Source organism: Ambystoma mexicanum, chromosome 5q, assembly GCF_040938575.1.
Source record: "Ambystoma mexicanum isolate Mex_15411 chromosome 5q, UKY_AmexF1_1, whole genome shotgun sequence".
In the NCBI taxonomy this organism is placed as follows: Eukaryota; Metazoa; Chordata; class Amphibia; order Caudata; family Ambystomatidae; genus Ambystoma; species Ambystoma mexicanum.
The window spans coordinates 869,722,764-869,750,414 of NC_090933.1; the positions used below are offsets into that span (position 1 = coordinate 869,722,764).

Sequence of the window (27,651 nt, forward strand, 5' to 3'; positions counted from 1 at the left end):
ATACGTGAACGGGATCCCACTAAGACACACTGATTACGGCACGGACCGCGACTGGTTCAGACCGTGAAGTAGCATTTGGGAACAATAAGCAATTTGATAACTCGGATAGGGTGGTCCTGGGTTGTAGCCGCATTACTGAGCCCAGATGATCGAAATTGGTCAAAGAGAAGTAGTTCTGTAATGCCACCCTGAGCACTCCTAAGATTAAGTTAACTGCAATTTCTTGTTCATATTCTGTATTGTACAAAGCCTCCTTTTTGCATCTAACGTCTTCATTCTGGGGAGTACTTGCATAAAATGTCTAGTGATACCAACAATTGATATTCAGAGTCAAAGTGCACATCTCCAGAGTTGAATAGCCAAGGTAAAATCTTTAAGTTAGGTTGTTGTACTTTAACTTAAAAGTTGTAAGAATGTATCGACATATTTACTCAGAGGTTCCAAAACAATTGCAAGGCATAGAATAGGCAGTGTCCACAGGGGAAGGTTGAAATAAACAAGAAAATGGTTTTGCACTACTTGTTAATGAATGAATACCCTCTCCGGTTGAGGGGGCAGTTTGCCTATTTTTTGTTGTTGTCTTCTTTTGCATGTCATTTTTTGACAGTGTCGCATAGCAATTTGCTATATAATTCGGTAGATTTGCTAATTAAATTAACACTTGTGTAGCACAGCTTGCTATATAAATTACTTTGCTCAATGAAAACACAGCTCACTATGTATTCCTCTTGCCCTCAAGGCTTTCCCCACCGTCTCTTCTCTGTTCACTGCCAGTTCAAAGGGGTTAACGGAGAAAGTCCAGCAGTAATCATCTTTTCCACTCTTAAAGTGCCAAGGGCCTGTGTGGTGGTGCAAGCCAATAAAATAAACCCTTTCTATTTTATATAATTGCAAAGTAGAAGTAATCAAGATATCTGTATTAAGCTAACTATATTTTGTTTGGCAAAGATCAGTACATGTTAACTTTATTTTTGTTAATTGCAGTTCCATTACAGCATTTCAATTGTAAAACACTCCATTGTCTCAATTTTGTTCAGTAATGTTTAGCTTAGCGCATCTAAATCTGTGTCATCTATATTTTATATTGTAGGGGAAGGTGCATCATATTGACGAGTGAACACTTTTTCTTTTTTAAATTAAAAATGATTTAGTTTATACATAAACTTTTCATTTCATGTTCAAAATACATTTGGATTTCACTTCCTATACAAAATATATTGATTCATTGACCGTTTTTTACTTTCTTACAGAACGTCCGATCTAGGGCTAGTTGCGTCATCATTGTGAGTCAGCTTGTCCATTGTCATTTCCCAAAATTTTATAATGATATAGATACATTTTTTTCTTTCCCCGCCATTATTTTAGCCCATCTTGCTTCCGGGGTGAGAGTTTCTTTGCAAATGCTGAAGTATGATCTGTATAAGCTTCTTTCATCCTGTAGTTCGGGCCATTTCATGGTAATATGAATCAATGTTTCTATGGTTTCCTTATTTTTGCAAAATCTACAGTATTGGTTTCCATTCATTTCTTGCTTAATTGACAGTCTTACTCTTGTTGGAAGGACATTTAACCGAAATTACATGAATAATGTTCTAATTCTGTTGTCTGGAAATAAGATCAAAAATGGAGGTAGTTGGTTAAGTGCTCTTATTTCAGTATCATTTATCAAGTTTTCTTTATAGCTTGCTTTTTCTTTATACATTTGTATCCAGTCATTTCGCATTATTTTTGTTTTCGCATACTGTGGTTGATTGAGTAACATTTCTGCTGTGATTTCTTCTTGTGTCATTATTTGGGTCATCTGTTGCTTCCATTCATTTAAGATTTTCACGTTTATCGCATTTTGATTTGGTCTTAATATCTCGATAGCTGGATTTTTTTCGTTAGAGATACCCTTTCGATAAAGATGTAATTTCTTCCATGCTACAATTGAACTCATTGACTGGATCGCTACTTCAAAAGTATGCTTGCAATTGGAAATGATACTGGGAGAGCCAAGATCTTTCTCCAAAGGATTGCTTCTAGTTTGGGCCAAATATTTGGATGTTTTGCAAAGGTTGCACTTCATATGTTAGAGCTGGAATAACTTTGCTCCTATAGAATGTCATGATTGGTTAGAAGGAAAACTTTCCAAATTTACGATGAATCACTTGGCCTTGTCTTGCAAAGGAATATGCTTTTTTATAAAGTATGTCTATCCGTTCTTTTTCGTCCTTTGTTTGATTGCCAGGCCCAGGTATTTGAAGAAGTGGACTTTCTCTAAAACCAGCTCATTGATTTGGAAGATTGGCATTTGTGCTTTCGTCTTTGGTTTTGTTATGGCCATTATTTTGATTTTTCACATTTATTTCCAGTTCATTTTTTTTCATGTATGTTTCCATAGCGTTCAGGCTGTGCTGTAATCCTTGAGGTGTTTGGTCAAGCAAGACGATGTCGTCCGTGTACGTCAATAATGGCACTGGTGTCGAATTTATCCTTGGAGGATTCATTATGGTCTGCCACATTTCTTGTTCAATCTCGGCGGTAAACAGATTGAATAGAGTTGCTGCCAATGGGCAGCCTTGTTTGAGTATGTTCCATGTTTGAATATGTCCAGTTTTATACTCACTCTTTTGTTAGCCTTACTCTTATCTTGGTCTTTGAATATAGTGCTTTGATGGGTTGTAATATATGATCCAGGCATTTCCAATTTTCGAGTTTCTGCCATAGTAGTTGTCGATTGACGGAGTCGCATGCTAGATGTAAATCTACGAATGCCATCCAGATTGTTGTTTTCTTCTTCAGGGCTTTATGTTTTAGAATATTCAAAATAAGTAAGTTGATGTTTGTACCCTCTAGTTTAGTGAAACCTGTTTTGTCTTTTTGCAAATCGGTTTTGTTCAGTTGCCCAAGTAGAAAGTTCTCGAAGTAGGATGCTCGCATAGATTTTGCCCAAGGGATCAAGTAGGGCAATGGGTCGATAGTTTGTTGGATCAGCTTTATCCCCGTGCTTAAATATCGGTATAAGCGTTGCCCGCCTCCATGTTTCTGGAATTTGTTTGTATTGGTTGATTATGCTTAGCATTTGCACCAAAATTTCAGCCCAATGTCCGTGAGTTTATTATTATTTCATTGGTCAGACCATCATGTCCAGAGGCTCTTGATGGATTAAGATTTTTGATGAGTTGTACAAATTTATCTTTTGTTCTGGTAATTGTCCAATTTACTGGGATTTGCTGTTGGAGTTCATTATTATTCGAATGACTTCTGTATAGTTGTGAAAAGTGATTTTCCCATCTTTCTTCTGTCACATTTTGTGTGAGCTTTTGCCGATTCGTGTGTGGGGTATTCAATAAGCACCATAAGTCACGTGTATTCCGGTTCTTTAGGCATTTAAGAATAGATTCTGCATCATGATAGCTTTATGAGACTTAATCCAATTTCAATGTCCTTGTTTTGCGGTATTGATGGCAAGATGATCTGCTTGGTTAGAACATTTCTTTTTTTGTCTACAGATTTTTCTGAGTTCTAATTTTTTTTTTCTTTGATTTGAGAATCAAATGAATGATTATGATTCTGATTGATAGTAGGTCCATTTTTCCTTGGTCTATTATACGGTTCAAGTAACCATTCGTAGTTTAATTTTAAGAGTGGGGATTTCTCAGAATTCTGAAAGTTTTCCACCAAATCTTCCATTTGTCCCGGTTTTATTCTCAGTCGTGTTTGTTGTGTGTTGAGCTCCAAGGCTGGAAGTAGTTGTTTTTGTCGGGTTGCTCCACAGTCAGCCCCGGTTAAAATCAGAATATGGTGGTCACTATTCAATGACTGTACTATCTCCATCCCTTGTCTTGCATCAGAAATAGCTGTAGATGTGTGTATATAATCCAATACTGCTTTCGATGTTCCCTGTGACCAAGTCGGAATTTTGTTTTTGCTGTTTGATAAATACCCACGTTCACCATGCCTCTGACGTACATTTCTTTGGTCCATTGTCTATCTTTTGCTGTCAGTTTATTTATCTCTTTTAGCTTGCCCATTTTATCGACTAGATGAATGTTCATGTCTCCGCAAATCACAATGTCGAATTTTTGATATTGTGCTATTATGGAATCCAGTTCGGTCATGATTGTCTCTATAAAGATCGGTTCATTAATTGCTGCTGGGTGCCAATATAAATTAAACACTACCAATGTGGGAAGGTCCTTTTGCTGGAAGTCGTGTTTGGTTTCTTTGTTCATTTTCTGCAGCACAGTGTATTGGGACCTGTATTGCTCTCCCCAGAGTGCACGGAAAAACATAAATCACCAATGCAATTACAGAGCAAATACTTTGAACACAGACAGACGTAATAACTCACAACCACACACGCTTAGAAGATAATCGGCTCTTATACGGCTATTTATTCAAAGCTTAGAAGCAACCAATAATAACATAGAAATAACTCACAGAAGTAATATAGACATAAATCACAAAAGAAACAAAGAATTCAAAAGTAAATACATCACCGTGAGCGTAACAGGATTCCTCATCTCGCCCAGAAGCGGCTGGAAGACCCCGGGAACAGCCAGGCCGAGAGCACCACAGCTCACAGGAGTGCCGAATGTAAGCGTCCTTCTCCGGCTGAAGTCTCACCTGACCACCTCCGGGTTTCCGCATATATACACACTCCCACTCCACAAATGTATTTATTTTTATTTATTTTTATTTATTTATTTATTTAAATTTATATAGCGCGCAAGCAGCCCAGGGGCATTGAGGCGCTGTTACTTGCAATAACTTAGTTACATGGTACATATGATAGCGATTGTTGACACATTATGAGTAGTACAGGAAATCATACTGTTGTTACAAATATAGCATTTGGGCTATAATTACAAACTTAAATGATAAGTATTTGTGCTGATGTGTCGGTCCTTATGTGAAGAGGGTAGTTTTCAGTGTTTTGCGGAAGGTGGTGAGGGAGTCCTCGCCACGGATGGTGGGAGGTAGGGCATTCCAGAGGGTGGGCGTGAGGTAGGAGAAGCTGGGGGGGGGCAGTTCTCGAACCTTCTGGAAATGGCACTTGCGCAGTTGATGAGCAGCCGTCGGTTGCCAGCTGGGTCAATCGAGAGCTACCTTTAAGGAGCAGAGTGCCTCCCTCCTCTAAAAACACGCACCACGGAGAACAGTAACAAACCATAACAAAGTTAGCTTTCCCAGCAGAAATGTCCTTGACCGCATACCAGATTTGGAAAGCATGTTTTCCTCAGCACCATGAATCTAACACTCAGCAAAATGTGTGTAGCTTTTCACTGCGGCATGAAGTAAATATCCATCATGGCTTTGAGCGCTCCCAGAATACACTGTGCACCAGCGCCATTTTAGTTCAAGCATAACAGGACCATAAGTTCAAGTTTTTTGACTCGATTGGGGACCATATGGAGTCTATTTTGACCAACGTCAAAAGCCCTGAGGATGGCCTTCCTTTCTCTTTATTTTGGGCAGGATTCATAAAAGTATTGTAGCCGTCGCACATTGGGGGGTGTGAGAGCCGTGTCTCTTGGAGGCATATTATGTGACTTCCCAGCAAAGGTGAATGCATCTGTGCAAATAGATGTTCATGACCCCTTGTGTTCCATGAGATCAGTTTCATTTCTATTAAATTTCTCAATGTTGATTGAATAAGTGCTGTCGATCTTGTTCTCTTCCATCTCAGAGTACCTTGTGGGTCATTTCGATTAAATTGCTTTCTATGTGTCTCATTTAGTGTAGTATTACACAGAGTCTTTTGGATCTGATGTATGCTTGATGTATATGATATATATAGCTGGTATCCAGTTCTGAATAGTAGCTGCAGTCGCTGAATTCTCGATAGAATGGGTTTCGATTATTGAGCCGGGCATCATCTGACTTTGTCTGTTCTTTGGGCTGATATATTTTACCTTCCATGCAATTAAACCCTATGAATTCCAGTTGCTTGGATGTTTTTAGTATTTCTTGCATTATCATGGATGTCTTTACTTCGATTTCCACCCAATCAAGTGATTGATCATAGATGAATCTCACTAAGTTAATGTTGCGTGATCTCAGGTAGTTCTGGGTTTGCTCCAAGTAGTCGTAATATGTTGGTTCAATTGAGTATCACAGGGCCTTTGGCGTTATTATGTTGTGCTACGGTTAGCACACATTTTTATTGATTCTTTTTGTAGGATCTGTAAATGTAGGGGTTCTCAGCTGTGGAAAGGCCAATTGTCTCTCCTCACTATGTAAATGTTTCTAGAGGTCTTGATTCAAATTGTCCCAAGTTTTGGGCTTTCACTGTCGGTATCTCTCTGCTTTCTTTTAGTACTGTTTTCCGTAAAACATAAGATTCCTCCATTTGTTCGTCAGAGATATCTTCACATGTCAGGTCCCTATTGTTAGCTGGGCGATTTATGTCTGGGTATTGATCAATTATAAACATATCCTCTTTTTCTATTTGTTGTGATTCTCTCGACTCATCAGAGACTTCGTATAGTGAGAGTTCCATTAGTTCCACTTGTTGTCTTATTTCTTCCTCTTGTTGTATTTGTGAAGCAGTGGCCTGTTTCTCTTTTGTTTTTGTTGCTTTACTTTGGACATGGTGGGATATTTGATCATTTTTTTCATTAGACAGATCTATGATTGATGATTGTTTATCTTGGCCAGGTGGAATTTTTCGTAAGAATGCCCTTGAACCAGTCTGCTTTTTCTTTATTTTCTTATCTATTGGTTTCTTGTTTAGCAGAATATTTGTTGTGGTTTGCTTTCCAAATATCTGAAATGCATGTTGTTCAATCTCCACAGGGATCTGTGGGCTTATCCCTATCGTCTCAATGTGGTCAGCCGAGCCTTCTTTTCTGATGTCTGTGGTCACCTGATCTCTCTTCTTATTTTGGTTGCTCTCCATCGGTTGAGACTGTCATTTCTTTGGTTATTTTAGATATTCCTTTCATCAGAGACATCAGGGCTGTTGTAGTTTGCATTCTCTCCAACCTGTTAGAAGTAGCAATATCTGCTAGTCTCGATTGCCATAGTAGACTTGTCTCTGCTTCCTTCTCTAGTCGTTGTTGTATCTGGATTATGAAGCTCTCTGTGTATTTGTTTTGTGTGCATCAGGGCTATGAGTGTCGCCTGATCTTTTATTGCCTCGACGTTTGCCTCATGTAGTTTAATAAAAGGAATCCATGATTGTGAGGTTGTCGTTATCAAAAGGTTTTGTAGATCGTACATTGTAGTTGGTAGTTGGGCCAAAGGCAGGTTTTCTGAATGATTTTCTCCTGGTGAAGATCCAAATCTATTATTTGGTATAGGGTGAGTTGCTTCGAAGTTTAGTTGTTGTTGATCTTTTTCTGATACACATGAATGATCCTTTTGGTCATCTTGGGCCCTGTGTATGTCATTCGGCAGAAAAGAAAAGTTCTGAGCATTCTGGTTTATTGCCAGAGTAGATGTATAACATGGCATTGATTTCTTTCCATGCACTTGTTCATCTGACTCTTCCCATCTTTTATCGTGCGGACTCATGATAAAATCTAGTTCTTTAATGTCTAAGACAACCGTGGACATCGGTCCGGTTTTTGATTTTTTTTTTTTTTTGGTTCAATTCTCGGTAAGTCTTTTACCATTTTCTTCTCTTGAAGTTGTAGCCATAGTGCCCTTGCTCTTAAAGCCTTTTCTTTTCTGTTAGTATTTTTCCGCAAATGATCAATCGGAGTGTTAGCAAATCTTTTTCTTTGTGTGTCTGAGTTAAACTCAGTTGCACTATTTTGAGTTTTGGAAACTTTGTTTGCTTCTAGGGTTGCTCTAGCTATTTCATCGGTTTGAAGTCCACTTGAAGTACTTGTCTCACTTGATTGGAATAGTTGAGGCTGGTGAGAGGTATAAGGTTCTTCCCTCTCAAACTCATCCCTCTCGGATGGAGCAAGATGTATATCCGCTCTTATCGTGTCGTTGGATTTTCTCTTGTTTTCTGGCAGGTCTTTCTGGTAGTTAAATTTTGAGGGTAAAATTGTATCATTTACTTTAGCTTGTTGTTCAGGAGAAATGGGGTTGACATTTTTTTCTTTCTCCTCATCATTCTCCATTGAGGCGCTATCTTGTCTAGTATCGCAAGGTCTCCTACAGGTAAAGTTTGGCACTCGGGTTCTGAATCTCTTGTCATTGCAACATCAGCAATTGTGTGCGTCCTCTTTGCTTCTTCTAAATTTGTTGATTGGCCACAGGTTACTGGTAGGAGATTAAAGAGTATCGGTAGTGAAGCATTAAGTTCATCTGTTGCAGAGTGTGCACGAGGGAGATATCGGGACTTATTTGCATGTTTCATTTCGAGCTTCATTGCTCTTTGAATTTTCTTCAGGTGTTTCTGTGAGCTCTTTAAATTAGGATTGATTTGCTTGCCAGGATTTTTGATTGCAGATATGGGTATGGGTACTCTTGTCTCACTTTCTTCGATTGGTCCTGTATCTTGCAGTATTATATCAAGCATAGATTGGATTGCTGCAACAAGTGTCATCTTTATCTTTTTTGTTTTCGCAAAGATTTGTAGTATCGACAATTGTTGTTTATGGTTTTTGCAGTTAGAGCATCTTCTGTATCTATTTTTCCTCTGCGGCGTGTCGTCGGGCCTGCCGAGGTTGACATTAATGATCCTTATTTGGTTTGAATGATGGAGGGCTTCTTGAAGTATGTAGCCGGCCCGGAAGTAGATCAATGTTATGCATAATTTGTGCTTTATTTGTCAAATAGATTTGCGAATGTGCGGATGTAATGTCAGGTATGAGCGGGATCAAAGGGCGACGCCCCACAGTCTCCCGCACATGTAGAACCTTTTTCTTAGTATTTATTTTAAATGTGTTCTTATGGCAAGTCAAAGTGTTTGTGATTATTGTTGTATGCAAGATCAAAGGGCAACGCTCGCAGTCTCTCGCTCACAACAACAGTTTCTCTTTATGCTGTTTGTTTCAGGATTAGACGAAGGTTGTACTGGTATAGCTTGACTTACCCGATTGGTGTCGGGCAGGAATCTTCGCAGGTTGTTATGTAGCTAGCAGATCTTCTACTTCTCACGAGAATAGCAGCATGTAGGGAGGTGATAGGCACAGCTTTTCCCAGGTTGTCCGGACTGATGCACTCAAGGCCGCCCTCCCCCCCTGTCGTGAGGGGGTTCTCAAACGCAAAAACAAAGCAGGGGTGGAACAGATGAATGTTGGAATCACAGTCCCACGCACTCACAGCCCAACAGAAATCGCGCGCCCTTGTCTCCAGTGTTGGCTTAATGCCACAAGGGCGTTGTGATTTCACCTTTTGAAGTCAGCTGGAGGCGGGCGTGACCTTGAGATTGAAATACAGGCGGCTTTCCTTTCTTCCTTCTCGTGGAACGTCTGAGTTAGAGTACTTGTATATTCCAGGCAGTGCTTTCCCAGAGCAGCTGAAGCACAGTGGGTTAAATAATGCAGCTCCAGGCAAAAGTCACTGCTCAATTCACACAGTGTAGTACACACACAGAGCAGCCCAACAGAAATTGCGTGCCCTTGTCTCCATCTGACTTCAAAGGTCACCAGCGCAGGCTTAACTTGAACACTTTTGAAATTGTACATGATCACACAGCCAAATGCATGTGATGGAAAACCTAGTTCCGACACCTGATGGTTGCATACATATGTGTAACTGGTGCTCAACCCATGAGCTGATCCCAAACTCCTTGACATACTATCTTATCACCCTGTAGCTTTATACCAGCTACCCCGAAAGTGAGCTGTCCACAAACTACAATATTCCACCTAGTTTGCCCAGGTCACTGACTGCTGTGCCATCCACTCTGACTCTTACTTTTTTTTCTTACATAATGAATACACAAAGCTAACCAGATATTTACACAATGTAGCTGTCAGTGGCCCCATCCAGTCTGTACGCCTACAGACCCCTTGCAATACCATATACTGTATATCTGCTTTGCTCCACAATTTGGATTGCATTATATATTCACACATGTGGGAGAGAGTTGGCCAATCAGGAGGCCAAGTACAATCCGCAAGTAGTCGGCTGTAATTTATGCCGGCCTGCGGCTCCTCTGTCCAGCTTTCTCCTTGTTCTTTGAGGCATTGCCCCAGGCTGAGTCTCAATTGGAGTGCTTTACCTCCAAGTCCCACTTGCCCCACCTAAGTCTCCTAACCAGCCTCCCTACCAATTCACCTGTGCACCTCCAGGCCCCATACATAATTCTTTCCCTTCACAGACATGTGCATTTCTTTTTAAAGGAAGAATGAATTGCACAAAGCCTGGTTCCCTTAAAAACAAACATAAAAAGTATCAGCACCCCAGATGGCAGCTCGGGGTGCTAATAGCGATAAGTACCGCTTTTGTGGGTGCACAGGGCTGGAATGCCCTCCCCTGAAAGTGGTATTTAACTATATATTGAAAACCGTTCATATCAATGGCCGGCAAGGGCAGTATTGTCTACTGAAGTGGACAATTACCATGTCGGCCGCAACACCATACTACAGCTGCGATTTTCATTTAACATTAAACCTTTTGATCTCCTACTTGCAGAACAAATGATGGGGCAAGCGCACAGCATATGGGACACTGCCCTCTGCACCACTGACTGTACCCCGCTGCACAGAGCCCTGCACTGAAAACTATTTTCATGGCCTCTTGTTCATATCGATTTATTTATTTGTGCCCATTCATGCAGCTGAACCTTACATTTCAGACGCGCCTCTTACTAATGTCTGTCTTTAGAGATGCACAGAAATGCTGTATTGTTGCTCATTTTTATGACCCGCGAACAAATAACTTCTGGTAACATTAAAAATATTAGTACAACATTGCTAATCAAATAAGTTTGTTTGCAAATCAATAACATTTTAATTAGTGAACTGTGCTTATCAATTATTTAAAACTAATTTATGCTTGCACTTGAGCGACCATGGAGATTAAGTGAATCTGTATCTATTTTGGGAAATACCTAGAAAGATGGAATTTGTATGATTTTTCAGTTTGAGAATTCTAATTCCTGTTGTGTAATAATCTTGTTCTAAAGCCCCAACGATATCTAAGATTCCACTTTGAATTTGTGATGTAGGCTCACTTTTAGTTTCTTCTAATTGTTGAATTCATTTAATAACTCCTCAGCAGTAGTTTCGTACTGTTTAATAACCATCACTAAAGTATCTTTGTCTGCCAGTTTTATTACTAAATATTTATAATTTTTTAGTTAATGCTAGCCTTTCACCTTTTTACAAGTTACCCCTAATATGAGGTATAAGGAAATAATAATAAACAGTAGTCAGGAAAGCTTGCAAGTAACTGCCTAAATGTGTCTGGCCATGCCATCCCAGGAAAGGACTTCTTGCCTATTCAATGAATCCCATAAAAACTACATGATGCCCAGAAAAAACAAGATTGCACACAAGCCCATTCTTTCAAAAGCCTCCTCTGGTTGCAATAAGCCAGAACGCTTCTAACCAATCTCAAAGCACCCTTCTTCTGAAAAGGGGCTATAACGTATACTCTACTTTAATGCTCTGCACCGTCCACCGCCTACCTGTTGAGCTTGATGGTGCTCCCAGTGCCCTTAACCTGTATACATCCTCCTGAGTGACTATATATGGGTTGCAGAAGTGGCACTTGGTGCGGCGGATACGCTTGGCAGTACAGAGTTTTCTGCAGTGTGTCTCCACCATTACCGCCACTGGGAATTGAATCTTTTTTCATTCTTTGGTCCTCATTCCTGTGCAGGAACGCTAGTTTGCGGTCCGCAGTCAGCTACACAATAGTAATCCTGCAGCAGAGTCTTCAACAACTACCCTTTTAACAGTTGCTCTTCTGCCACAGAGATTGCAGTAATATTTTCTCTCTGCTCCTAGCATATTTTGACCTGGTCCGGATTTGGATTACCCCAACCACTGATGGACTAGGCAGTCAGGTGAGGTAAGACTGTGTCATCACCTCTGCACACTCTAGGGCCGTCCAGTCTGGCGCAGGAGTGCCAGTTAAGGGCAGCTCGGTGAAGGGTGAAAACCAGCTGTTGACATTCCTCTTTGCCTATGAGCCTTTGTTTTACCGTGTCCTGCTACTTGTCTTTGACCAATATTGCTTCTTCTCGACTTCACCCTCACCAGGCACTGCTCTCTTCCTTTCCCTTCTACTTATCTTTTCACTCTCCTTCACTCAGAACCATCTCACTCTCCTTCCATCCCTATCACTACTCTCAATTCACAAAAACTACTCGAACTCTAACTTCTATTACACTTCCTCTTCCCGCATTTACCCCAGCATCTCTCTATTTCTCAGACTCCACATTGCTATGCTTCTTCATCTCACTCTTTCTATTGCTCTTTGAAATGTCTGCAATAAAACCTCCTTTACCTACGACTTCTTCCTTTCTCATTCTCTTGACCTCATTACCCTTACTGAAACCTGGATCTCTCCCTGTGAATCTGCGATCCTTGCTGTCGTTCATGACCCTGCCTTACACCTTCCCCTCACTCTCCCTGCCCCACTGGTAGGGGTGGTGGTGTAGGACCGTTTTCATTCTCCAAATTTCCCATCGTTCCTACTCCCCTATTTCCAGCTAATTCTCCCTCATTCAAATACACTATCTGAACGAGCAGTGCCCTCTATGGCATAAATATTATCTCTCTCTACCGGCCATCTAGTCCGGTAGGTCAATTCTTTGACCACGTTTTCCAGCCTCTCTCTGCTGCTCTATCTACTGATTTTAACTCTCTTCTACTTAATCACTCACTCTCTTCTGTCCTCTCTCTGCCCACCCATTCAAATGGAATGTCCATTGACCGTATGCTCATCTCAACTCTCTGCCTCTAATATCTCCACCACACCTTCTCCCTAAAGTCACTCTGTCGTCTTTGCCTCAATCTTCACTTGTGCTTCTTCCTCACGCTCTCCATCTACTAAAACTATTACAAAGCACACGTTTTCCTCCTCCAAACTCCCTGACTACGCATCTGACCTACACCACTCTCTCTCCTCCTAGCTGAACTCGCCTTTCAATCCACTGAAGAAGCCTTCACTAACTTTAACACTGCTCTATATGCTCCCTTCTCCTCCCACTACCCTCTTTCTACACTCACTCCTAAACCTTCCTCTTCAGGGCCCTGGATTAAACCTCTCATTCACACCCCAGAAAACAATACGTAAAAAGCTTTGCATTTGGCAAAGGTCGAGACACCCCTCAGATCTCCAAATCTATCTCACTGAACTTCTAAACTACTCTACTCTAGGTGCCTCCAGAAAATCTCTGAACTCCATTCTCACCTCCTGAATCCATCTCCACTACTCTGCAAATGATCTTGCTCTCTGCTTTGCTTCTAAAATGTCTCCCTATTCACAACACCCTTGCTACTTACCTTCTATCCCCTCCTCCTGCTCACTTTTCTCCAGCACTCCTGCTCTCATCTCCTGAAAATGGTTTCCTTTGCCCCACCAATCTTGATGAAATTCTTGCCCTACTCTTCTAGGCTAACCCTTCCTGTGCCCCCACTGGCCCAGCACACTGTCAGGCACATAGCTCCCAGTGTCGCTCAACATCTTGCCTTCCCTCTTGGAATCCTCTCTTGACTGGAGACAACTGCTTTCTCCCCCCTCTCCACTGCTGATCTTGCTGAATCTGAGATGGTTCTCCTCAAGTTTCAGAGAGGCAGGGAGGCTATTCAAGAGGGAGGCCCCAGCAGAAGGAAGATCTATGACCAACTCGCTGCTTGGAGAAGCGGCTAACTCTGAGGGAGTTGGAGGCGGATGAGCGAAGAGCTCTAAAAGGAAGATGTTTATGAAGTGAGAGTTGTAGGTATTGAGGTCCCATGCCCCATAAGGCCCAGTGGACAATGCAGAGGGTTTTGAACTTCATCCTCGCAGCCGTATTTCATTTGTCGGTAGATTCAAACAGGTTCTTGGAAATTGATCCATGTAAGTTCTGTTGGGGAACTGTTTTAGGTAGCTATTGATATTTTATTTATATTGCGCTCTTACGTAGTGATTAAGAGCACAACAAGGCAAGGAAGGGGAACAAGGGAGAACAAAAACAAAGATCTTACTAGGCCCAGTGGCATTGAGAACGCCCAAGTGCGTGGGAGAGGGAAAAAGGAAAAGTGCATGGAAGGAGGGGAGGGGGGGATGGAAAGTCTGGAGCAAAGGAAAAAACAGATAAATAATAAATAAATAGATAATAAAGGCAACAGTGGTAGTGCAGCCAGCAAGTGGCAAGTGCTGGGTTTAACGCAGCAGACAGGGTATGTCTGATAAGTGCAGGAGAATAAAAACAAAGGGTGGACTGTATGGGTACAGATACAGACCCCAGTGCAAGGGTGGCTTAGAGGCAGTGCGGGTGGGTGGCAGGGTGAGCAGGTACCTTGGCCCAGAAAGCACAGGGTAGGTCATGTGCACGGTGCCGAGGGGGAACAGATCAGCAGGGTAGAGGAGGGGCGAAGGCAGACGCAAAGAGGAACACAGAGTCCCGTTTCCGTGGTTCCACGGGGAGGTGGTTGGTTGATTGATAGCTGGCTGCTGCCTCCAGTGTGGAGATCCAACCCTGCTCCCCATGTTTATTCTTAACCCTACAAGGGTTCTTTTTCAACTAGTCGATTAATCCCCCCCTCCCCTCCACCTCTTTCAATCGCTCAGTTATTTCCAATCTCCAATTGCTCAGCGTCAGGTTCTCAGATTTAGTAATTTCACTATTGAGCATTTCCAGGATTTCTGGCGTGGGAGGCATATGGCATTTTCTGTACAGGGTCGTGCTGTTAATTCCACTGTCTGTTTCAAGGAAGTTAGACCCAGTTCCTGCTGTACTATTTGGATCATCGTGGATGAAGGAATATCCAACGCTTACCTCTAGAAAAGGCCTTCCAGCTGAGGCCATACACATGCCGGGATGTTAGGCATTCCCTCTGCTCCATAAGGTAGAGCGGGCACCACCTTTGATTTGTAGAACCGTATTACTGCGATTGGTGAAAAACGACCAAATTTCCAGTTCGCTGCACAGATCTTTAGCTTTTAGATGTGCCACCATAGGGGCCTCCATTTTTGTATTGCTTATCCATACACCCAAATATTTAAACAAGGATTCTTGATCGATGCGCTTACCCTCTAGGAACCATGAGTAGCTGTTGCTTCCTCTGTTAGAATGTCCAAAATTCAAGATTTTTGTTTTTCTTTATTTCTTTCCAAGCCATTTGTTCTGATGTAACTGCAGAGTGAGTCCAATTGACCTTGTAGGCTCACCAGTGTTTGGTCGATTAGGACCACATCGTTGGCGTACAATAGGCTTGGCAATTTACCAGCCCCTACAATAGGTGGAAAGATTCTAGATGATCGATCAGTTTGGTCCATATCCGCCAAGAAAAAATTAAATAAAGCCAGAGCCACCCCTGTTGCCACCCCTGTTTAACTCCTTTCGAAGTGACGATTTCAGTCGATAAGAGGCCTGATCTGTTCAGCCGAACTCTTAATGTTGTATTCTGATGCATGGCCTTTATTGTATCTAATAAGCTCTCTGGCAGTTTTTTGCCTCAAGTTTAGCCCACAGTTTGTGGCGCTCAATCTGATCGAAAGCTTGGACCAACTCCCCAAAGGCCATGAATATCTTGGGTTTCCCGTCTTGGGCTCCGGCCTTTAGGATACTGTCCCAATGCCTTTTACAAAACCCGTTTGCAGTGGGGTTATTATAGCCTTTTTGTATACTCCATTTGTGAAAGTGGTCCAAAAGTATTGTGCCATACAGTTTTCCAATCACATTGAGGAGGGTGATAGGTCGATAGTTTTGGGGATTTTCTCAAGCTCTTTTTTTTTTGTAAAATTTTTTTAAAGATTGGGACAACGATCACCCTCTTCCATGAATTTGGCATTTGTTGCGATATGGCAATCTGAGACAACAAAGGATGGATAAAACTATAAAGTTTGTCAGGCCATCTGGACCAAGGGCCCGTGAGCCGTTTACTTTTAGAATACATCTTCAGATGACGCTAATATCACTTGTCATCGACCCATGGTTTTTGTTTGTGAACGTGGGGATCAGTAAAGGTGGTTTCTGATCCAGCAGCGTATAACTTTTCAAAGTGTTTTACCCAGCAGTCTTCACTTATGGGGTTGGTCTGTTCGTTGTCAAGTACATGGCCAACTGATTTTATTAAAGACCAAAAACCCCTGGGGTCTTTAGTTACTAATACTTTGAGCATGGCTTCAGAATTGTTTTGGTACATTAACAGTGTTGTGGAGTACAGCCAGTTTTTATTTTTCCTTTTTTCTCCAAGGAAGGTCTCTTTGTGACTTAGATTTATTTGCCACTCTTTGTAGTTTCCTGACCACTTTTCTTCTAGACACTAGTTTCCTATTGAATGTATGTAGGTGGTTTGCAGGTGATTTACTTGTCTTCTTCCCATTTGTATGGTATAGATCTAATAGTGGGGTGTATTCCACTGTTGTCCGAACCTGCCTGAATTCCCCTGCAAATTGTTTTATATTGTGTTTAGAAATGTTCAACCGGGAACCACCATTGCATACCTCCACCGTCCCAAAATGTTTTCTCGAATGTTAGGGGTTTGGATCGACCAATCCAAGAGTAGTAAAGGATGGTTGCTGTTGATAGTTTTTACGACCTTAAATGTATTGGCCAGCGGGAGGAAGTTCCTAGAGACAAAGATATAGTTGATCACAGATGAGCGATCCATGCTTTCCCATGTTGGGTGCGGCGGTATATCGCCTCTGATACTACAGCTCACCATGTGCATATATTTTGCGTCCATCAAGGAGATCCACCAACCACTCCCCCCCCCCCCCCATGTCTGTCTGTCTTTCCCATGCAACTTCACTTGGCCAGCGTGATGGTTTAGCAGCACTGGTGTATTTGAGATCACTGCATATGACTACATATTGCGTTTGTTGGATTGGATATGCGTCATCGATTTTAAATCTGCAATATGATCTATGACAGTGTCGTTTGCAGTAAGCATAGGGTTCCAATAAATGTTTTAGTACCATTTACGATGGCTTATCTTTTTCTTTGACCCCAACCCCTCCATCCCCCCCGCCCCCCCTCGGATCCCAGCCGATACAAAGTTCTTGAGACAAGAGGCTGGATGAGATTGTATCTGTTAAGATCAAAGGACTGCCAGACTTTACAGCTGTCATTAGGCTGGTAGATGGACGTCCTTGATTTCCTTTGGTAGCAGGGCTCAATAATATTTCGAAACCGTTCATAATAGGAGTCTCTCTCAGCCATGTCTCTTGCAAACAGAATAGATCAAAAGCACCAAAGTTGACATCACTGGGTTTAGTGAGGTGCCTAAAACCTCTCGTGTTCCAGGGGGCGATTTTCAGACAAGTTGACCTTAAGGTAGCGGGCCCTCTCTCCAGTACCAAGGTTGGGTGGCTGCAGATTATCTTGGATGGTTAATGCTTTTGGTAACCATGACCAATCCAGAGATGTTTGCCACTGCTGTAGGTGCGATTTTCAGGTTGCTGACGGGTAGCCCTACAAAATATGCCCACCAAAAATCTCGCCGTACACATGGCCGTTTTTCTTGCAAGAGGCGAAATTGTTAGGGGGGGATATTTTGTAGGAGATGGGGTTGCGGGGGTCTGCCCCGCACATTTTAAAACAATGCGGGGGTGGATTTAGTTTTCTCCGCTCTGGTAGTCAACTAGGATTTTGGGTGTTCATACTAGATCTGCCTTCTGTGCATCTCGATGACCCCGTACCCGGCCTCGTTTTAAAGTCGGCCCATCAGTGACGAGGGGAATCTTAATTCATTTGCCTCCCCCATAGGTTCTCTATGGGCGCTCAAGGCGGTTGTCCGCAGCTGGCCCGGTCCCTCAGGTTGATAAGCGACCATTTTCTCACTCCCTAGGTCACAACCATGTTTGGGTTCTTGAAAATGTGTGGAACTGGTGTCCCTCCCACACTTTTGCAACACGCCCAGTCTTTTCCTTTTCTCAGACATTGTTAGAAAGGTGGGTGACGCTGGCATGCGACCAGGAGAACTGTACCAGTGAACATTCTTTGTCCAGAGCTGAGGGCACTACCGGCTCAGATGAGGCAGAAATTTCAACAGCGTCCATCGACCGTGGAGGCGAGGCACTTGAGGCATCCACTCCCACTGCCGTACTTACTGCCTGACAATGGCACGTGTGCCGTCTTTGTCTAGAGTCGGCAGGAGGGTCACGGTTTCCACTGCATCCTGGCTCGTTTGCTGCACGGCAGAGTCTTTGGGTTGGAAAATCCGTTCCACCTCCTTGGCTTTTAAACCAGGGGTTGGATCCTTTGTTGTAAGCCATGCTTCAGTGAGTGCAAGTTGTTGCGTTGCAGCGGGGGGGGGGGGGCCCTTACACTTTTCGTCAAGGCGACCTGTTTTCGAAAAAGTCTTTACAAAGGGAGCAAAGTTATACAGGTTACTATTTTGGCGATCATGGCATTGTCCTTTTGATTGCACAAATATTCTTTTAGTTGTTTGCTGCAAGATTCTGCACCCTCCAACAGTTCAACGTCTGATAGATCCCCCGGCTGAAAGTCATTTTGGTGGAAAGTTTGCTTTGTCGTGAAGAGTGACGCTTTCCCAGGTTTACTAACGGCAAGGTTTTTTTGTTGGGTATTCAAGCGCCCCATTGGGCCGCAGTGCTGGACTTTGTCTAAACCCAGGACTTTCATCCCCCATCGCAGTTTGCCGTTGTCAATAGACGAGGATTCCTTTGCCAAGGGTAAATCTGCCATAGGCAGACTTGTTTGACTTACGGGCAAGGGCTCCATGAATGCAGTGGTGGTGACTATACAGTCTTGCGGCGCGCATAAATCAACTGAAGACTGAAATGGAATTACCTCTTTCTCGCCTTGCTCTTTATGTACTTGCGCAATTATTGATCGCGTCGCAGTCAAGCTAGGGAAGGGCATTTGCAAAGATGAGATGTCAGGAGTGATTATGTGTTCATTGCAGCCACTTCTTCCAACCCGTTTGATCGCAGCGCTGGGCTGTGCCTGAAAGCGCTTGGTCACACATCCTCCCAACAGTTGCAGCGCTCGGATATATCAAAGGTAACCTGTCAGAGGGTTTGAGTGTCACTGCAACCAGAGGTTACTGCCCCCTCACCACCACCCCTCCTTGTTCACTTCAGAGGCAGAAGGCTCACTTTCCCTGTCCTCCCGCCCTCGCATAGTTAAATCTGCTTGTAAATCTGAGTCTGCAGTTAGTGACAGTTCGCAGATTGACATGGAGGTAAACTCTGTGTTATCTTATCACATAAGTGGTCGTGCAGCACCGTAGCAGATAGAGAACGCGTCTCGGCGTTCGAAGATACTGATTTGCAGGCAGCCTTGCCCGGCTGCGTTTCAAAAGGCCCACAAGCCTCATCGGGGTAGGGGGACACGCAGCCAGACCTGATCTTCCTGCCAGGGCCACCAAGGCAACCTCTCCTTCTTTCCAGGTCTTTGAGCTTCTTAGTATCCGGCTTTCATCCATGAGACACCCAGCCGCCAGACACTCTATTCACTCCGCTTCGCTGATGCAGATGGTTTTGTATTTGTATTTTATTAGCTTTATATAGCGCTTTAATCCAAAGTGCTTTACAAGCAAAATACAGCAAGCATTACATAACAATTGAATCAAACCAGAAAACAGTACAAGGAACAATTTACAATATAGATGAAGTTAAGCGTGAGTGGAGAGGGACAAAAGTGAGAGAGGGAGTAGGAGGTTAAGGGAGGTGAATGAAAGGAGTGCAATTTTAGAGAAGTGCGAAAGGTAGGATAGGAGGAAGAAGAGTGGTTGGAGAGAGGGAGGCGATTCCAGTGGAAAGAAGCGAGTAATTGGAAAGAGTGGTAGCGGGAAGGGGCACAGGGTGAAGGAGGAGAAGCGAGTAGGAAAAGGTCAGCGGAGCGGAGTGAACGAGAAGGAGTATAGAAGGAGAGAAGGGAGGATAGGTAGGGAGGTGCAAGGCCATAGAGAGATTTGTAAACTAGACAGAGGAACTTAAATTTGAGTTGGGAGTGAAAAGAAAGCCAGTCTAGTGAAGTAGGAGAAGAAGAGATGGAGTTGTGAGGGGAGAGAAGGCTGAGGTGAGAGAAGGCAGAGGGAGCGGGTGGCAGAGTGGTAGACATATTTGAGGGGGGGAGAGGTGAGTGGAGGGGAGACCAAAGAAAGGAGTGGAGCAGTAGAAAAGTCTAGAGAAGATGAGGGAGGTGATTAAGAGTTTAGTAGCGTGAAAAATTAGGAAGGGTCTGATTTTATGGATGTCATACAGATGAAAACGGCAAGATCTGGCAGTAAGGGAAATGTGTTGAGATAGAGAGAAGTGGGGATCAATGTGAAAACTGAGGTAATGGAGAGTTGGGAGGGGAGAAGAGAATGAAAGGAGGAGGGGAGGGAGGAGGAAGAGTGTTGGCAGGGAAGAATAGGACTTCGGTTCTGTCAGCGTTAGGAGTAAGGAAGTGAGGAAGGAAGTGGGCGGACATACAGGATTTAATAGCACAGAGGTAAGAAGAAAGCTTGTGATGGATGTTAGGAGAGAAGGAGGAGAAGGAGAGGAAGAGCTGCTGGGTATCATCAGCATAGAAATGGTGTGAGAAACCAAAGGAGAAGATAATGGGAGCTAAGAAGGAAGTGTAATGTGAGAAGAGAAAGGGGCCAAGGACAGAACCTTGGGGAATCTCTGCTTGTATCAGAATCAGTGAATTCCTGATAGAAGGTAAGGTGGCCCCTGTGGCCTCTTGGTTTCCCCAAAGAGCTAGGAAGCACACTCTGTCCCTTCCCCAGACTGGCTGTGGGGTGGAAGAACCATATATGCTATTATGGGGAAGTAGGCCAGACTGGCTGGAGCCTTCCAAGTGACTGTATGTTGTGGGTACACCCTTGAGGTGGGACCTGTGTGAATGGAGTGTGTGACCAATGTGCACTTCATGTTATGGGTGTCTGGTATCTGTGTGTTTGAAGAATGAGACAGCCCTGCGTGAAACTGACATGAATGCAAGGCTGGGTGCTTGCCCCAATCCACATTCCTTGTTATGGGTGTCTGGGTGGAAGCCTGAATGCGCTGTGAGCCTGATTGACTGCCTGAGCTTGGTTCAGCAGTGTGAATGAGAGACGGAACTGTATATCTGGGGACCTCTCACTTACCAGAATTGTTCAGAAGCTGAAGCTGAAGTTGAAACTTGTAGCTGCTTATCCTTGAATCCCAGCTGGAAGAAGAAAGTTTGCTGCTGCTTTCCGTCGACTAAATCTGAAAGCTGTCGAGACTGTCAAGGACTGATCCAAGAGAGGACCTGGCTAGGAGACCTCTGCCCGAGCTACGAGGGAACATCATGCAGAAAGCTGATCTTCACAGAGGCACCCTGGAAGTCAGTCCCTAAAGGCTGTTGATCGGAGACTGAGTCCGCCAAATGAAGCACCCGGACATACAGGCAGTCAAAATCCATTGGCGTCGACCGCGGATTGGCGTGAACGTTGGAAACCAGTTGGTCTTGTTGCCCAGAAGCGGGGTCAGCTTGACACTTTGCTGCTTGATGTCTGGAGCCGCAACGATCCACCTTTTGCCTAAGAACATTGAAACAAAGGACCCCCTTGCCATCACCGTCGACCACTTTGTCCTGCTGGAGAAAGTCAAGGTTGTCGATGAACAGGGGAGAATCCGCAAGTGCGTTTCCCGCCACCCGAAGTCCACAAAGACACAGACCAACGAAGATCCGAAGACTAGCCGTGTTAGAGTCTGAATCGTCTATGCCAACGCTGACTCCTGACACCCTCTACCGAGCCTACATTCTTCATCAAGTCTGCCTTGCAGCCAACACGCTCTTTACATCGAGGTGCACCACACGCCTCGTCTTCACAAGACGTCCAGGATCGATCGTCGACAAGTACCATGGAGGCCGAAGCTGCTATCCTGCCTACAGGGACCACCTTATCCATGTGGTCTAACGTGGGGAGGAGCGCTGACTCGGCCATCTTCTCTTTTACATACATTTCTCCTTTATACACTTTTTGTACAAGAGATGGGGCAGGCACTGGGTTTTGTTAGCATAGGGGTCTGCAACCTGTGGCTCTCCAGATGTTACAGGCCATTTATATTTGATGGACTCCACTACGACTGTTTTGTTTATCGTTTGATGGTCGAGACTACTCCCATCTTAGTTATAGGGCAAAGTAGGAGTTTTTCCAACCCCAGAAACTAAAATAGAGGTTTTTCAAATTCTACCTATTGTGTCAGTGTCCTACTTGTGGTATCGTGCCTCCCTACATGTGGCACGGACCAATGAGAATCATATGGGCAAAGAGACATCTCACTGTTTCAGCCGATTGCAAGGTGTAGGCGGAGAGAGTAGAAAATGCCAGAAACAGGACTACACCACAGATACTGCATACCCTAAATGCAGAACTGGGTAGGAGTCAACAAAAACACAAAATAAGACCCACAGAAAACCACACATTAGGCACAAAATGATTGCAAAATACACACAAATGCCTTCACAAAGGCACGTAAAACAGGCCTAAAACTGATTGAAATCAATGCAAAACTACTCGCTGAGCATCAGCATGCCCCTAAGACTACTTTTCAAGTGGTCTCCCTGCAGGATGATATTAAATTATTGATAAACCTTTTATTTATTGTCCCAGTGTTGTCAAGCCATCTGATTTTATTGTAGTTCCCTAGTTCTCACTGGTGGAACGATATTGGCTATAAAAGAGGAACAGAAATATGTTTTAACATTAAAAGTGATGTGCTAAATCTAGCAAGATTATTTCCAGCAACCAAATTGTTTGTGTTTGGCAGCTCGTAAAGTGTGGATACGGGGGAAGTGCGAATCATTGAAAAAGGAATCGTGCTCACGCAACTGTAAATAGTTGTATATACACATTTTCTGTTGATCATAGCTGTATTTTATTTTTCACAAGAACATTAAGAGTCAATTTGAAAGTATTTTTCTCATGGGTGGAAGTATATTTGTCAAATGAGGGGGAATAGGTTTTTTTGGGCAATATTCTTGAAGACCTATATTATGATTCACAGTAATATGCTCTTTTACATTTTCTTTTTGCATATACCTTTTGGTTAATAAATTGTGTATCCCTGGCAAAATTATGTATTGCCTTGCGTATGCTGTGTGTGATTATGCTAATGTTGGCTGAATATTGTTCCTACAATTCTTTTCTTGTTTGAGTGTATGTTGTAATGCGTATGCAGTGGGGTTAAGTCCTTATACTGGATGTTGTTATAGCTGCTCTCACAATTGGCCAAGTTATTTTTTTTTTCAGTGCACCAATTAAAGCTAAAATGTAGGCGCCTGCCAAATATTAGGAGAATCGAAGCGTCCAACGTTGAGATATTTGGGCCCACATTTTCTCCAGTTGAAAGCTGTTAAAACGCGATAAAAGTAAACCGTTAAGGCCTTAATATAGAATCAAACATTTTGCATGTACAGGCAGCTGCTCGAAATATTACTCTTTTCTTAATTTCAGAATGCGTGCATGGACAAATCTGAAAATATTCATCATTTTCTGAAACGCCATACCTTTTCAACATTAACATGCATTGCGCAAGCGCAGAGGCATAATATATATCATGGCAATTAGGAAATGAAAATCTGCAATAGAAAATATAACATTTCACATTCATAAACCAACATGACTCTCGAGCTAACTGCTAAAGCTTACAAACCCTGTTCTTGCTTCTGCTTGTCCGCATCAGCCCCTGCCCAGAGGGGGGCAAAGAATTTGTATATGGGATTCACTCTTGGAAATCCCCTTTCTTACCTAATTGCCCATTAGGTCATCCCCTGTCAGACGAATCCTCTGAGCTTCTAACTCCCGGGACCCCCAGAGTCCAAATAGCTATCACTCCTGTGTTTGGGGGCCTTCAAGGCTGATAACAGACTAGCGCCCTCGCCGAGGCATTCACTTTGCCTGGTCCTAACTAGGCTTGTGCTGACGGATTGTTACCAGCCCTCCATGGCCACAAACCTGGTGGTGATCACTATAGTCACAGATTGTATCTTTAGCTACCCATCTACTGTGCCACACTTAAGACCTATTTTGACACAAGAAAGGTACAGTGGGTCCTATTACTTCATCCCAAGTAATTTGGAGTCGGTTCACTGTAAAACTCCCAAGTAATAAGAACATTTAAACAATTCATCTATAACTATATCAGAAATATAAAAAATCATTACTGGTTCTCTCCTCTTGAATATGTAAAATACAGAATGTATCCACCTAATATCCCAGTAGTAGAGCATAAATGGGATTTGGTTTACAGCTGAGGAATCTAATCGGTTTCTAATATCATCATCTATCCTTTTTGGTATGATTTTGGCTAAACTGGGTGAGCCAAACTTTGGTAGTTCTGGATTACATTTTTTCAGGCACTAACGAAGATCATTCACTCACTCAGGCCATAGGAGTCAGAAGCTTTATATTTGCCTAGTGTTTTCAGAGTAAATGCTGTTTGGATGCTCCATTCAGTAGGTGATGAACATCTTGTATAACAATCTTGATCTTTTCCGTTGTACCTATAGGCAGTATAATCCACCAACTTCACCAGAAGTACTTCTCCAAATAATTAGTCAGTTCTGGAAATTAAGCCTTGTGAAGAATCTATAATGCATGCCAATATTTGAGAACTACCAAGAAGACTTGGTGGAAGATGTCTTGTGCCTATTGACTAAAGAGGTTTTAGGAAGCTGAAAGCGTAAAACGGTTAACATTTTTTTGGGAATAAAACAGTTCCATGAAGGGAATATTTACATTTAGATAAAGTGGATTATTTTTGTCTTCTTCCTAATGTATCCTTTACAAATCCCTAAACCCCCTTTTTTTTGTTTCTAGGTACCTCATGCGTGTGTCTTCCAGGATTCAAAAAGGTCTCTCAGTCCAGGGGGCATTCCAGTAGTTGCCAGGAATGCCCTGAAAACATGGTATGTTTTTAGAGTTCATGTATTACAGCTTTACTTTTCAGCCTAGGAAGCACTATAAAAACACAACTAAGTTCAGAGTGTGCCTCACATTACAATAGTTTTTTGTTTCATTTCTGTTGTATTCATAATGGTGTCCATATTTTATTTACAATTCCTTCTAGAATGGAAATGGGTTGACCTGGAGCTGAGAACTTCATTGTGACAGCATGGATTACCCTTTAGTGCAGCGTGTATTTGCATAATTTGAGGATTCCAGCATGTAAATGGTTAACTAGCAGTGGAGATATCCTTGTGAGGGCACAAATTAACCTTTAGTGTTGCAGAATTCTTTGAATTATCAGAGGTTAAAGCGAGAAGCACCATGCTTCCCTAACTAGTATGAAGGGACACGCCTGAAAGTCATCAAGCTGATAGTGAAAAATGTATTATGTGAAAAACAGAGCAAAGTGATGGAGACCTATCTGACTTTAAATTAGAGATCCTAGTGGAGTTTGGTCTGATAGGGCCTCAGTTCTGAAGTAAAAGCAAGATAAGGTTGATGGAAGTTAAAGGAGAACCACTCTGTGCAAGACAACACCTTTTTATGTTCTCAATTCTATCCAATGTCATTAATTGGATGGTAAGATCCTTAGATATGTGGAACCACTCCTTTCATGGTCTTACAATTCTTGCTAATTGTCAGGGAGCATGTAGGCATCACTAACCCCTCTGTGCCCTCTCACCCCAGGCTATGCCTAATGTGGTGACTGGCACAGACTCTCCTGAGCCAACCCTCCAGCGCACAATCCTTGCCCTTATTAGGTCCAAAGCTGTGAGCTTCCGCAAGTGTAGTGGTGGCAGAGGAATTAATTGACTCACATAGCATCCCATGCCATAAAGGTGTTTTACTGTACTTAGCAACATGCTTGTAGTAACTGGCGATTGTCTTTCAGTAGTCACATCCCTAGTCCTTAGATCGTCTCACTCAATTCTGCTTGCACCATCTCTGCTCCACTTCACTTGGCACTTCCATCATCTGAATAACTACATGGTGCAATAGCCCCACCTTGCCTAATGGCTACTCACTTCAGGCAGATTTGGAAAAGCCCAGAGAGAGCAAAGTGCTGCATACCTTTACCAAGTAAAACCCTGCACACACTCTGCAATCTCAGCACTGGGATGGTACAGTGTGGTTTGCTTTTTATTTAACCAGCTCAAAGGAGAAAGCAATATGGTTTACTAGGTTTGATTCATGAATTGTTTGCTACCAACATGGTGTCACTTTCTAGACTTATACGTGTACCCCCAAAAGCCAATCCCTTCCCTCTCCTTGAGCCCAATAACGCTAGAATACAAAGCACACCAGGGCCCACTGCCCAGGGGAAGACTGTGGGTAGGTAAGGAACTGGCTCTTCACAGAATTTTCTAGTAAGAGGAAACAAAGTCAAGGATTAACAGCTGTAATCGCTCCAAACCGGTTTCCTTGTTCCCCACCATGCTGTAGTGTTAATTACACAGGCGAGGGTTTGAGGACACATTGTCCGCTGACATCTACCAGCTTCCCCTGAACCCTCGCAATTTTCTGAATTCCAGTAGAAGGCAAACCAGCCCTGGCTGGAACAGTAGACCGCCCTACTGGATAGTAAACCACTGGTGCAGGGGCCCTGGTGATCTAAAAAAATTGACTTTAAGGAAAATCCTCTTTCAAGAGAGGGCCTTTTAATAGTAGGGCCAATGGTGAAGAAGGTACTAGCTGCATCGAAGGCCAAAAGACACTGATGCGCAAAAAAGGAAATCTGCAGGAGCTGCTGTTAATAAGGACTAGAAGCGGTAGCCAGAACCGGCAGAGCATGGGAAGAGAGTGACAGACGGCCAGAACCAGGATGCATGCATAGAGTAGGCAGCAGCCACACTGGAAAATGGGTTTCAGGAGGGGAGAGAAGCTACAAAACAAGTCTGTGAATCCTCTGAGGATGCAAAAACCGCACCGAGGAGGACATGGTGCCTACCTGCCTGCAACGCTGAAAATGAAGATGCTCTATCCTAACATGTTGCCAAATAGCATTTTTTTCAACTTTCGTTTTTATTAAAGTTTTACAGAACCTCAAATCATAACTTTTTGCAGCTACTAATAAAACATATTCCTACATTCACCCCTCTCCCCACACATATTACATATTGGCAAGAGCGACAGGCTGCAGTAAAATAACCTCATACGTTCTCTTGTCCGTTGTTGTTTTTTTATTTTTTTGGTCCACTGGATCCTTATGCCTGTATCCTATCTTGATCCGGTCCCACAACCACGTGTTCCATCTGTTCCCTTCCCGATGATGTTGCTCCACCCCTCCTATCCCCCTACCCTCCATAGCTCCAACATACTCCTAATCAAATGGGAGGGGGGATAGAAGAGGCAACACCAATCCTGGTTTTCACTATTGCATCATTATGAACATCCCACCCCTATTTTTGTATCACCGGCCCCTATTCTTCCCTGAAGGAGTCCATGTGGTCATTAACCAGGGCTGTCTGTTTGTCCATTGTGAACATCTTTGAGTTTAACTTGCCAAGTCAATTTGCCGGGTGTGTCAGTACTTTCCCACTTCTGGGCCGCGCTACTCTTCCTGCTCTGAACATAGCTTCCTACATTCTAGGGTATTTATACACTTCATCAGCCAGGGGAACATGCAGAAGCAGTTGAAGAGGGTCCATCGGCAGACGGTCACCCCTGACCTCGACCATTCACCTCAGGAGATCACTCCAGTATCTCTGAACTTTTGGGCAGT

General features: G+C 43.1%; 1 protein-coding gene across 1 annotated transcript in view; it reads left to right on the plus strand.

Moving 5' to 3' along the window:
* The window catches only part of TMEM67 (transmembrane protein 67), a 2,125,990-nt gene that overhangs the window by 74,684 nt on the left and 2,023,655 nt on the right, over window positions 1-27,651 (plus strand). Inside the window, exon 2 of the mRNA XM_069621352.1 lies at window positions 24,801-24,889. Within this exon, the coding sequence (XP_069477453.1) occupies window positions 24,801-24,889 (89 nt within the window). The remainder of the gene's footprint in view (window positions 1-24,800; window positions 24,890-27,651) is intronic.